At 41.7% G+C, this 13,864-nt stretch overlaps 1 protein-coding gene across 2 annotated transcripts in view; it reads right to left on the bottom strand.

The window, feature by feature from the left end:
* Nucleotides 1-381: 381 nt before the first annotated feature.
* Nucleotides 382-13,864, bottom strand: part of stam2 (signal transducing adaptor molecule (SH3 domain and ITAM motif) 2) — a 17,204-nt gene continuing 3,721 nt past the window's right edge. Inside the window, exons 3-14 of one of the 2 annotated variants that reach the window (XM_037789866.1) lie at nucleotides 13,656-13,731; nucleotides 12,162-12,257; nucleotides 11,921-12,067; nucleotides 9,732-9,798; nucleotides 9,216-9,420; nucleotides 7,804-7,898; nucleotides 6,255-6,337; nucleotides 6,083-6,170; nucleotides 5,938-5,992; nucleotides 5,673-5,820; nucleotides 2,392-2,558; nucleotides 382-1,698 (exon numbers count right to left, since the gene is read on the bottom strand). In XM_037789866.1, coding sequence (XP_037645794.1) covers nucleotides 1,512-1,698; nucleotides 2,392-2,558; nucleotides 5,673-5,820; nucleotides 5,938-5,992; nucleotides 6,083-6,170; nucleotides 6,255-6,337; nucleotides 7,804-7,898; nucleotides 9,216-9,420; nucleotides 9,732-9,798; nucleotides 11,921-12,067; nucleotides 12,162-12,257; nucleotides 13,656-13,731 — 1,414 coding nt within the window. In that variant the 3' untranslated portion in view covers nucleotides 382-1,511. Of the gene's footprint in view, nucleotides 1,702-2,391; nucleotides 2,559-5,672; nucleotides 5,821-5,937; nucleotides 5,993-6,082; nucleotides 6,171-6,254; nucleotides 6,338-7,803; nucleotides 7,899-9,215; nucleotides 9,421-9,731; nucleotides 9,799-11,920; nucleotides 12,068-12,161; nucleotides 12,258-13,655; nucleotides 13,732-13,864 lie in introns of both variants that reach the window. The other variant, XM_037789865.1, reaches the window with a different exon arrangement.

Raw genomic sequence — 13,864 nt, 5'->3', positions numbered from 1 at the left:
ATGCAGATACATCGGAAAATGTATATTTAGGTGTCAAATGGGGCTCAATCCGCACTAGCTAGCACTAGAGCTGCAACGATTAGTCGACTAGTTGATCGACAGAAAAATAATTGCCAACTATTTGATAATTTATTAATCTTTAAAGTCATTTTTTAGCAGATTTTTATGTCAGAAAATGCTGTTTGTAGCATCTCAAATATGAAAATGACCCGCTTCTCTCTGTTTTACGTCATATTAAAGTGAATATCTTTGAGTTTTGGACAAAACAAGTCACCACTTTAAATGAGAAATTGGACATTTTATAGGCCAAACGATTAATTGATTAATCGATAATGAAAATAATCGTTAGTTGCAGCCCTAGTTTGATCTATAAAATGTCAGAAAATGGTGAAAAATGTTGATCAGTGTTTCCCAAAGCCCAAGATGACGTCCTCAAATGTCTCAAAGATATTCACTTTACTGTCACAGAGGAGGAAAGAAACCAGGAAAGCTGCAATCAGAGAACTGAGCGACTCAAACCGATCAATTTATTATCAAAATAGTAGGCTATTATTTTCATAGTTGACAGCTAGTTGATTATTCGTTGCAGCTCTAGCTAGCGCACTAGCATATATCATGCATGACAGCTCAGTTTTACTGTCCAAACTACAACGTGAGACTTTTCAACTTTATTTACTCTGCAGAACGTGTTTCAAAAAGTTGTTTTTGTCGGCTTGCGGGTCGTCTATAGCGGTCACGTTTCAGCCGTGTTTTTCAGTCATCTGACAGAACAGATGTGCTTCATTTTGATCAATACAGCGGTCTGAACCGGCCGAGCGTAAAGGCTCACATTTCCCTTACATGCAGAGCTGCTATTTTAGTCTATTTTATTCTGACTTATATTCGGCTATGTGGGCTGCCAAAGCGGTTCTAGTGCACAGCCGTACTGTGTCTGAACGTATCCAGTGTAGACATCGAGAGGGGATTGCTTTCACTACACTGTCGGTATATAAACAAGGTAGAAAAAGAATCATGTTTTCTCATTTATCTACATTAGTGTGGACACGGCCGACCCTCCGGTACCTCCTCAGGAGACGACATGTTGAGTGAATTCTTTAGAAAGGGGGTCAATCAGAAACAGAAATGTTTGGGAGGAGCATTGTGTTGAATTAGGCGATGACTGCTCATGATGTGGTGGTCCTGTATCGGTGACTGGCAACTCTTCTTCTTCTTCTGTGTTGACCTGTGATGTGTGTGACGAGCAGCGCCGCGTTCACCGTCAGCCGGGAAAAAGCAGTGAAGACTCCTGACGCCATGTTTAGCCTCACGTACAGAAGCTGAGGACGTGCACACACACAGAGAGAGTGTCCAAGACAGACCTGCGTCACATACACACCTCAGTTATTTCAGACGTTCACAGGGGTGCGTTCAGTTCAGCTCATCAGGCACAAAAGTAAGCCAAATGAACACGCCGCTGGAAAGTGAAATATCTGAGGTGTGTACTGATGTCAGGTCTGCGGTCAGTCGGCGGTTTACAGCAGAGGCTGCTGATAATACGCCGCCTGCTGCTGCTGAGGAGCCTGGTGAGGGGGGGCGGCCACCGGGTAGGACACAGGAGGCATGTTGGAGTTGTGATAGGTCGACATGTCCATGGCCACGCCCGCCTGGTGGGCGTACGGCGCTCCAGCTGCGTGGTTCATGTACTGAGCGTTCATACCGCTGCTGGGAGGAAAATACAGACGCGACACTTAGATCCAACAGCAGATAAGGAAACTGAGTCTCATCATGTAAACATTATTGTCTCTTATTTCAATGTAGTTAAGTAGATCCTCTTTGGGCGTTTTCTAATTGTACCTTTTATTTATTTATCTATCTTTATCTATTCACTTTTAAATTTATTTTTGCATTTATTTAAAATTATTTTTGCATTTATTTTTTTTATCTTTATTCACTTTCAAATTTTTTTTTGCATTTATTTATTGATCTTTTTTCACTTTTAAATTTATTTTTGCATTTATTTTTTAATTATTTTTACATTTATTTATTATTTATTTATTTATTTATCTTTATTCACTTTTACATTTATTTTGCATTTATTTTTAATGATTTGCATTTATTTATTCATTATTTATTATTTACTTAATTTCTTTCTGTTAAGAGTTGTTCTGTCACAGATCTTTCTCCAAAATGTCACTAACCATTTTTACCGCAGACATTCATGTCTAACCTATCAGTGAAAACAATACACGCTTTAGTAAACATGTACTTTCATAGAAAACCCAAAAGTCAAAACTAGTAGCTTGTTAATGCCAAAGATCTGAGGCGTTGAGCAGCTTCATTAGTCACATGACATGACCCCAGTTATTATTAATATTTGGATTCTCTGCAGAGTTACAGATGCTGTTTTCTTACCTCATGTAGGGGGGCTGAGCAGCTTGGCAGCTGGGTGGAGCCGAGACGTTGGGGGGCAGTGAGTGCAGCTGTCCGGGTTGGTCACTGGGCAGAGCGTAGGGCTGAGCGGTCGGTACCTGGGGCATCCCCGGAGGCAGGTAGGCGCCGCCAGCTGGGCCGAGGTAACCCTGAGGAGGCCAGAGGGAGACGAGCAGGATTAATATCACAATTCTTTTTCGCTGAAAAGATGTAGTTTCGCCAGAGTGATCAAGTAACTGGGGATCAAGAGCCTTTCCATCTAGGGAGGATATTAACTCCTCCATGGGAGTTAATACCATTTCTTTATGGAGCTGGCTTTGTGCACGGAGGGCTTTTTCATGTTAAAACAGGAAGTCCCAAAGCATGAAAAACAATTATTATCGTAAACTAAACCTAAAATAAGCAGTGAAAAATATTGTTCATAAACTGAAACTAAATAAAAAACGATATCCTTTTAGATAGCTCACAACCAACTGAGCACCCCTCCGCTCACTCCTCCCTTTACAAGACTGAGGTAACGTGAGCCGCGTAAGTCCATGATAACGCCGTTGGCCTCCCTCAGAGGTCATCCTCACCATAATAACACTACTTTAGGAGTGTCAGAAGTCAGACGGCGGCTGGCGGTACCACGGTCTAGCACATTGCAGCTCACTTTACGCTGTTTTACAAGCATGTCTGAGAACTACGGTGGCCTTCAGGTAACGTAAGAACATGAAAGTCTCTTTAGAGCCAGAGTTTGGTTTGTAGATATGAAAGACTCATTCTAAGCTAACGACAACACAATGATTCTTAGTTTCAGGTGATTATATACTAATGAAAACATAGTTATTCATATTATATTCCATTTCTACGATTAGATCCCCTGAAATGCTACAGACTGTTCCTTTAAGTAAAAAATACAAACCTACTAAATAACAAAAATTCTCTTTAACCAAACAAATATAAAAACTCTGACGCCTAAATTCTCATTCAACCCATTAAGATGCAACTTTCTGAGAAATCCAGAGAGTTTCTTTCCATTTCCTCAGTGAGTTAATATCATCATCAGGTTGACCTGAGCATCACTAATAAAGAGGAGAGATGTTGTTAGAGGAATAAAGTGCAGACTGTTACAGTAAAGTCAGGTAGTGTTGCTATGAATAGAATCAGGATTTTTCAGTGCTTATGTAAAACTAAATCCTCGTCACTGCAGGTGCAGCAGCAGCCTGGTGAGGGATTTACCAACACTCTGCAAAAAAAGATGAAGAGGAAAAGAACAACAAAAAGAGGAGAGAAAAATAGAGCAGCACTCCGGTGGGGGCCGTCTAGTGAAGTGGACATTTTTCTAAATCTCTGAGGAGAGACAGCGACATCAATCACCGCAGAGAAAACAGCCACTGCCAAGAAAAGCCGGCAGCCTCTCGACTCTCCGGGGAGGAGAGGAAAGCTGACTGAATGTCAAGCTATCAGGACGAGTATACCGAGCTACAAAATCTACTGCTTTACTGGCCAAATGTAAAACACGAGAGACTAACAGCAAGATAGAATCATGTCTAGAATCATCATCTCTGAATGATTTTCCTCTACATTAAATAAAACCCATCATATCAGGAGATCAACAGAATGAGAGTCGACTCAGCGCTGACGTTGAATTATGCAGGCTGCTCGTCGTGGGTTAACACGGTCTGTCAAAACACACCAAATCTCTGCAGCCTTCAGCGTTGTGAACTGTGAACCAGCCTCTGACTGAACCCGTCCTTAAATGATATATGACTCGGCTTTTTATTGACTCCAGTCAGCACGCATCACAAGACGGAGAAAAGATGACTCAATAAAACACCAACAGGAATCTGAAATGATTTGATCTGAAGTTCTCCAAACATGAATTCACTGAGAAATGAAGCCCATTTTGCCAACCTTAAATCACCATCATATACGGAAGAGGCCTGTCATTGAGACTGGAGACATGCAGTATGATTAGCTACACTACATTAGCACAATGTAATATCTACAGAATCATGACACCATCGGCATTTAGATTGGTTCCCTAGAAGCCTCGATGCCACCGGGTACGGTTTCCTGGGAAAATGGAGGCTCCATTTACAGCACAAAGAAAGCGCATCAACCAAAGCAGGAAGAGAATAGCGCTTTGGTTTTCCCCGGTAGCTGTCAGTATGTTATCGATAGCTACGTGTATTCATTTTGCATTGTTGTTCAGCACTTGTAGCCTTCATGTAGCATGGGACGGTTGGTCTTTGTGGTATTTGTCCCACACCTCCTCCATCGTAAAACTACTGTAACTACACTAAAAGGTTACAGTGACGAGGGCAGCGTTTTACCCAAAGTTGAACATTTTTCATCTCTCTGCAACCAGAGAAAAAAAGACCAAACGTGCAGCGCTCAGTACAGAACAGACACTCATCGCCTCGTCACGTTGCTGGTGTTTGTAGCATAGTATAAAAATGTGGCGCTCCCACTGCAAAGAAATCAAAAAAGAAAACACATGAACATAACGGTTGTGGCGGTTGCTTGCCATCCCCTGCGTTTGGCTTCTCAATAGTGTGGTAATACAATATTGTGGTTATTGCAACAGCCCTACCTCGGCCGGGCATCCACTGTATGGAGAGAGCTCCGGGACGTGAGAGGGTTGGGTTACAAACCAAAATTCACTAAGGAACAAAACCTGCCTACTTATTAATACTACCGGGTGTTGTACTCTGCCTTCATCAGAGCACTGTGTTGCTGGTAGTTGCTAGGATCTGAGGAAAACAGAAAGAGATCTGGTTGTCTTTGCAACAGCTACGCCAACAATAAAACCACTTTGAAATGCTAGAAGGTGAATGAAAGTTGTCTATTGCCACTTTAACTTAGAAACAACACTTTGTTACGACACCATATTCATCTTGCTAATGAAGAAGGGAACTCTTTGGAGATCTTCAAATCCAAACTGATATACTTGTGTCATCAAATGCTTGTCATGTCTAGTTTGGAAACCAGTATGAATACATGAGCCAGCAGCAGGGAATCCAGGCTAAAATTGTATAATTGGGAATCGGGATGAGCTGGGTTCTTTTGTTCTTTGTCTTGTGTCCTTCTCGTTTGGTTGTGTGCTGCTGTTTTATGATTGATTAACAGATTGATTTAGACAGGCTTGTAGTTTTAATGTCCCATGATGCAAAGCTACATAAATAACATGTTTAAGTATCAAAGTTAAACACAATATTAAACTATTGTTTGAGTGAGATTTTGAGCAGAGAGGACGACTTCGGTGCATTTTTTCTGACCTGCATGGCCACAGCTGAGCCTGCCGGAGCGTACTGCGCCTGCATCTTGGAGTAGGCCGAGTAGAACGGAGCCTCGTTCATCAGCTTGTTGTAAAGCTCCAGCGCCTCCAGAACTTTCACATTCAGCTCCGACAACTCAGAGTGTTTCCTGCAACACAGAAAGACACATTTGTTGGACAAAGATATTATTAATTTGTAGAACAGTCCAAAAGATTGTCTTTCAACGTCTCTAATAATAATAACAATAATTCTGATTACACACTACCTGTCAATCTCCTGCAGCCTCTCGTCAATCATGGGGTTCATCTGTTCACATGCACCTGTTCACATATTTACAGAAACACAGTTAGAGCACAATAGTGTTGCTCAGACCGTCTGCAGCAGATTTAGAGCAGCATTAAGGTTTATACCCTCCAGCTGGAGCAGCTCTGCAGAGTCGGGAGCCGGATCCGCAGGATCTGCATTCTGCAGCAGCGCCAGCGTTCGGTCCATCTTCCCCTGCAGAGAGAAGAGAGAGCAGGTTCAGGTCGGCAGCTTGATTGAGAGGGGAGTTTTGGGTTTGTCAATGAGGAAATGTCGTACCTCGTCAATGAAGACGGGCTCAGGCTCTACTTTGGTCTCCAGGCTCGTCTCTTCAGGAGTGGCTGCCTTTTCAACAAATGTCACTGTGGAGGAAAAGTTCAATTAGCAGTTCTGAAAGTAAAATAGCTTCAGTTTAAGAAGAGCAGAGAGGCTGCTACGCATTCTAAGGGTGCTTTCACAAGCCAGCATTTAGTCCGTTTTAACCGAACTCTGGTGCGGTTCGTTTGGGCGGTTGTGAACACAGTAGTAGTACTCTGGTGGGGACCAAAACAACCAGTCTGAGACCGCTTGTGAGAGGTGGTCTCGGACCGTTTCCAAGCGTACCAAAACGCTGCCTGTGTGGGCATCTGTTGAGATGAACACACGTTAACATGAGTGAGAGAGTACTGATTTGGACTTCTGCAGAAGTCCGATGTTTGCTTGACATCTGGGCCAAAGAGAACATACAGAATACTCTAGGGATGCACCGATACCGATACCAGTATCGGGTATCGGGTATGATACTGTGCTCATGTACTCGTACTCGCAAAACGGCTCCGATACAACGGCACCGATTCCACTTTACAGTGGTGTGCCCGACCTCGCTGGGCCGGGATCCCACCTCATCCGGCGCACTCCGGCCCTCACTTTCATTGCGCCACAGGGTTTTGCTTGCACCCTCTGACTCGCGCGTGCGTTAGACTCTTTGGTCCGTGTTTCAAGACAGGTCGGGTGGGTTGCCGACATTGCCGCAGACCCCTAGCGCCTTTTACGTGGGCCGAGCCCCGCCCTGACGGCACGACGCGGTGGAGAGAGGGCGCAGCGAGCCACCTTCGCCCCGAGCCTTACCGTATGCGGGACTCCCCAGCCTGCCGTGTGTTGCTCACACCCTCCAGCTGGCCGTTAACGAGGGTCTTTAGGCACAGAGAAGTACTCGTATCAGTACTCGGTATCGTCTGAAAAAAGTGGTATCGGTGCATCCCTAGAATACGCTAAATAAAGTCCATAAGGGGTTGACCTCCAGCTCACTCGGTAGAGCGTGCGCCCCATGTAGGCTGAGTACTTGGCAGCGGCCTGGGTTTGATTATGACCTGTGGCCCTACGCTGCGTGTCATCTCACCTCTTTCCTGTTATTCTCAGGCTGCTCTAATAAAAAAAAGGCAATAAAAGTGCTAGAAAATAATTTTCAAAATAATAAATTAAAAAATAAATCCACAAAAATAGTGACATATAAAGTCATTGAGATAAACTGGAGTAGAAGGGATTCAGAGTTTGTTAGCAATATATCAAAGTCTGTGGTTCCCTGCACAGAAGCTGCAGCTCTCGAGATGAAAAAGATAAATTCACTCCTTCGTGCACGCCCCTCAGCTAATTCATATATTTATTTGGTCCGCTTTAATTTGAGCACTGTGTCAAACCAAACCAGACTAAACAGAAAACAAACCAAAAGTATGAATCTCACTCTGATTTGGACGAGCCAAACTGACAATGGCTTGTGAAAGCGCCCTTAAAATGTACTAAACTGTAGGCCAGCGTGCCGCCGGAGGAGGATTCAATAGAAAGACCGAACCTGTCTCCGGCTCAGCGTTCAGGTTGGTCGTGACGAAGTTGGAAGGGAAGAGTCCCAGTCCTCTGTGGTTCTCTCCTTTCCACCAGTTTGGATCGCTACAAATGAAATCAGGAAACAGGAAAAACATCAATGAGCCTGAGCTTCTAAGAGACCAGTCGGAGACATCTAAATATAAAAATGATGGCTTCAATAAAAATGAATTCTCAATTTATGGCGTCAGCTGCTAATGGGTCATAATCAGGAAGGTTTTATAAAACGATGCGTCTCATATAAGCAAACAAAAGCATAAATTAATACTTTATATTTCACAGCTGAGCATTTGTTTGCTTCACGATGATCAATGAGCAAATTATTTTTATTCTTTTATTTCCATATAGATTTATCTCTTTTATGTTGCTCTTTTAAACTGTATTGTTTAACTCTGTGTTGTTTAACTCTGAATTGATTTATTCCAAATGTATATTGTGTTGTTTTAACGTCTCCGTCCAGCACCTTGAACTTGACTCTGTTTATGAAACGTGCTTTAATAAATTAGGGCTGATTATTTTCATTGTCTCTAGCTGTTGCTGTTTGCAGACTCTCAAATATGAAAATGTCCTGCTTTTCTCTGTTTTATATCATATTAAAGCAAATGTCTTTAAACAAGACATTTAAAGACATCACTTTAAATTAATAATTGTTTTTTTTTCCCCATTTTCTGACATTTTATAGACCAAACCATTTACTGATTCATCTGGAAAATAATCGTCAGATAGATTGATAATGAAAATAATCGTTAATTGCAGCTTTAGTTTAGTCTAAAATGTCAGAAAATGGTGATTTGATGTTTCCCAAAGCCCAAGATGATGTCCTCAAATGTCTTGTTTTAAAATATTCACATTTAAGAAGCTGCAATCAGAGAATTTAGACTTTATTTTTTTTTAAAATATTACTCAAATCGATTATCACAATAGTTGGCAAATTCATTTTATAGTTGACGTCTAAACAATTAATCGTTGCAGCTCTATTATAAATAAAACTGCCTTGCCTATTTACAGATTATATCACTCCAAAATCACTATAAATACTCTATGCTCACTATATACAAGCTTCATTTAACTGCATCTCTAAATGTTCATGTTGAAATACAGGATCAAATTAAATCAAACGCACAGACATAAATGTAACGATATCCTATATTAAACATTCAGTGAGATAACTCTTTGATTTTGAGGCGTACGTCAACAACCATTAGGACATTATCAGCTTTATAAAGGTAGGATTTACTGCACAGCTGCTGTGTTGGACTGCATGTTGCTGAAAAATTAAATAAAACTAGCTATGATGCTCGTCTCTGTTTCATAATCTGAGAGTTCTGCAGCACTAAAACAGTAAAATTTGTATTTTTGAGGAGCCAATTTATTAAACATCACCTGTCATCCAGAACCAGAATAAGTTCTCCAGTTTTGAAGGTCAGCTCGTTATCTTCCGCCGCTTCGAAGTCGTACAGCGCTCGCACCTTCCGGGCCTCCTGGCCCCCGCTGCCACCGCCATTGGTGTAGCTTGGGGGGTCAGAGGTCACGGTCAGGGGCCGCGTCTCCACCGGCTGCTTCTGCTCCTGCAGGGACAGCTCGATGGCTAGGACAGGAGAGACGTGGGGAAGTGGAGAAGATGTAAGATGAACATAATCAATAACGAGGCAACAAAACAACCTTTTCATGCACAGGAACATAAAATCCAGTCAATTTAAACTGCTCTACTCCTCATAAAAAGAGTATTTTTCTGAGAATATTGGTACAAACTAATAATAATAAACCTTAAATATACAGTACAGCAGTCAGAAAATATGCATATGTTGTAGAAAATGATGCTTAGAAGAGATGACGTGCATTAAATGATGATGAAGGTGTGTGTAGAGCTAAATGATGGATGATGGCGCCTCTCTTTACCTTTGGCCAGGTTGTCATCATCCGATGGTTTGCCGGCAGCAGGTGTGCTGGCCTTTGTGGAGGAACCCTGTGGTTGATATAGAAAGATAAGGTCACATCTGTGAGTGTGAGTGTGTGTGTGTATACATACAGTACAGCACAGCACAGCACAGGAGGGTTGTGGTGCATTAAAGACTAGAAGTGCCACCAGGTGATCATGTCAGGTAATACACGTTGGTCAGAAACCCTCCACACAGCTGCTGTCTCGTTATCTTGTGTCTAAGGCGACGTGAGGCAGCGCTCTGACATGGCAATGAGGTCAAAGTGGACAAAATAAACAACAACACTTCACACCCACATATTCACAGAGGGTGAACTAATGCAAACAGAAAGCATTAGAGAGACTAGTCCAGTGTCTCTTTTCCACACGGTGCAGGATGCAAGCTGTCAGGGCTGGGTATCGGTACTCCAGCTTCAACCATTAATCGATTAGTTGTCAACTATTAATCACTAACTATTTTGATAATTGATTAATCGGTTTGAGTATTTCTTTTTAGGAAAAAAAGTCTCTGATTGCAGCTTCTTAAATGTGAATATTTTCTTTCCTCCTCTGTGACAGTAAACTGAATATCTTTGAGACATTTGAGGACGTCATCTTCGGCATTGGGAAACACTGATCCACATTATTCACCATTTTCTGACATTTTATAGATCAAACAACTAATCGATTAATCCAGAAAATAATCAACAGATTAATCAACAATGAAAATAAGCGTTAGTTGCCGCCCTACTCGATACCTTTAAGGTATTGACAGAAATAACCCAGTACCGAGTACTATCAAAACTTCTCCAGTCAAACGATACCAGCAGTTGATCATTTTTCTACCCAGATGTAGAAATAAAATTTATATATTTGTATGGTTTTGTTCGCAGCCAATCACTGCAAGCGCTCTTATTTAATGCTACTGCAGCAGCTACGACACATACAGCAGAGATTGCCTGCCTGGACACAGCGCTGAACACTGAGACAAAGAACGTATATACATAAGAAGTGAAAGACAATAGTTTGTTCCATTGCATCATCAGCGCCAAGCAGCAGAGCTACTGAAAGTTACTACCAGACGCCAGTAAAACGTCCTCCTACAAAGTGCCGTACAAAAGTAAGTGGGGTCTTGAGACAGTTGGCTCTATATCCATACAGATCACTGTGTGTAAACTCTGAACTGCTCATCCAAGAAGATATTGAGGAGTTTTCTATAACTGGTAATCAGATCATTAGAGAGCGCCTGTGTTTTTATTCCATCTAAAACTGGGACAGAAAAGGTGCACATGTTGTTTGTGTCGGCCTCAACAGACTTAACAAACTGCAACCAACAGAGAGCAGCGAGCTAGACGTCAGGGACTGTAAACTCCTTTGTTTTACTCGACCTGCACGCTGTCTCAAAATGACATTAAGCTGAAGGTGAAAACGAGGAAGCGGTGCCACAGCTTGAGTCACACTACCCGCTGCTGTTTGCTCATCAGCTGATAGAGATTAAATGTCATACCTGCCGCCTCCTCATGAGCCACCTGCTCTCCATTAAAGCAGGTTCGCAGCCATTCCCACAACACAACACAACACAACACAACACAACACAACACAACGCCACCACCACACAGTGAAATAGGGCACAGCCGGAGGCCACGAAGAGAGGATGAAACAGCAAATACAATGTTTACCACTCTGTGTTTGACTGCATTATATTGAGAGGTGTTTCCAATGTTGTGTCTACCCCATTATACCTATATCATACCATTATATACCATCCAACACCTAAAGAAGAAAAGCCCTCTATTAACACCCCTCAGAGGACCACAGGTGATTCAGGTCAGCAGCTTCACGACAACCTGAAAGCAAAGTCCACCTCAACCCCTGACACACATATATATCAGGGTGTTACATCACCAATCACACAGAAACCAGAAGGCAGCTCTCCTCCTGATCCTGGGACTCACACACACAGAATTATTGGAAATATGTGAAGAGGAAATTCCACTGTCATACCAACACAGACAGACACGTGACGCTCCACCCAACCAGAAGCTCCACACTGGAGTGCAGTGAAACCACGACGACAGCCTCAGGCTGGACAAGAAGCGGGGACAGACTGTGTGTGTTTGAAAAGGGACTTTTGATTTGCGCCTCGCTTAGTGTATGATTTAAAACGTACCTGTGAGGACGCGGTGGGGAAGCTGATGCCCTCCTCTTTCAGAGACTTGATGGTGGCACTGATCAGGCTGAGCTGTGGATCTTTCTGGAAGCCTTCTGCCCACTCCACCATCAGAGCCTTCAGCTTCTCACACACCTTAGGGTGGGCCTGCAGAGGACATGTGAGGGAGTTCATGAGTGAGAATGATAAAGACATAACAGACAAATATGGTTATTAAACATGAGTAAGTGAGTTCACGTACCCTGCTCAGTACACTCCGTACTTCACCGGAGAACTCCCGAGAGCAGATCTCCAAGTGGAATATTTTACCGCAGTTTGACACACAAGCACCCAGCAGCTGAAAGAGAAGAAGTAGAAATGAGCTTTAACAGCTGGTAGTATTATTACAGAATATTTCTACCTCTCACATTACTGAATTATTCACAGTACGTATTAATAGCAGGTGAAGCTTTTGTAATTATTAATGGTTTTAATGACAATAGGGCTTCAATTATGTGAATGAGTGAACACAGGTCTAACTATAGAGCCGGCCATGTGACAGTATCTGCTCCTGATGACTCAGACAGAAACAGCTCATCATCCTCCCCGTATTAAATCTTTCCTGTGTGGCTTCAACTACGGGAACATTACATCAATTACAGATCAACTGAAGCTATATTGCATTAGTGAAAACTCATTTCTCAGACTTAAATGGGACAGAAGAGTTTAACCCTCCCCAAAATCAATCAAATATTGATCTTCAGGTTTCTTGTTTTCTGTTGTTCAAAGATAATTGTGTATACGTTGGGGTTTTAAATTCTTATTTAGAACATCTTCTTTTGCTTTTGAACAAAAATGCACAGTATGTTTTGTGATAACTGTGGTACTACTACTAATATTAATAAACTTTATCTATATAGCACCTTTCATACAGGGGGAGCAGTCAAGGAGTCAAGAAACAAGAGTATAAATAAAAAACAGACACGGGCTGTCATAGTTAACTACGGTACTTTTTTAATAACATGTTAACATAACTTTGTTTTAACACTGCTAATTTCTTTAACGCATTAACTTGATTTGTGATTTTTAGGTTGTTGCGGCTCAGTTTTAAAGCTAGAGTGAAGATACTGGTATCCTATGAAACTAGAAAACCTGATGAATCCATCGGTACCATGCTAAATGCAGTAACTGCGAGGGTTTCTGGACAATATCTGTCATTGTTTTGTGTTTGTTAAATTGATTTCCATGTTGATAAGAGTATTAAATACTTGACAAATCTCCCTTTAAGGTACATTTTGAACAGATAAAAAAATGTGTGATTAATTTACGATTAATTATGGGCATTCATGCGATTAAGTATTAGAATCGATTGACAGCCCTAATATACAGTATATACACATATACACACACACTGTATATCACAATAATATTGTTATCATGAATTTTTTTGGCCATGTTAATCATGTAGTGAAAATCTGATTTCGTGACAGCCCTCAAATTTGACCCTGTGAAAGTGACAATTTAAGGGTTTCGTTATCTTGATTTTGTTATCTCCTGCTTTGTGAGGCATTTTGAAATCAATTTGTTTTGTAATTGCATTAGTCTATGAAGCATATCCATTTAACAAATTAATAATATTGATTGTATATTGGGTACTTTTTTGTTTTTGCGCTTAGTTTCCAGGAACTTTTCAATGAATGTGTGAGTAAGAGATGTGTGTACATTCAGTGTCATGAAAGCCGAGTAACAGACTCACATTGAGGGCCTGCATGGCAACATGAGGCACTTTGTGGTTGACTCTCTTCATTATGGATCTCAAGCTGTCCTTTGGTCTGAAACACAAGACAACAGAACAATAATGACTCGACAACAAACACAGTGTCCTCCTTTCACTGGAGATGCTCCTGCAGGTCCTGATGATACCATCTGGTGTCGACTATTTTCAGAGTCTCATTCAAATGTCCT

The sequence above is a fragment of the Sebastes umbrosus genome, chromosome 13 (assembly GCF_015220745.1).
Source record: "Sebastes umbrosus isolate fSebUmb1 chromosome 13, fSebUmb1.pri, whole genome shotgun sequence".
Lineage (NCBI taxonomy): Eukaryota > Metazoa > Chordata > Actinopteri > Perciformes > Sebastidae > Sebastes > Sebastes umbrosus.
This window is presented reverse-complemented; position numbering and strand designations above follow the sequence as displayed.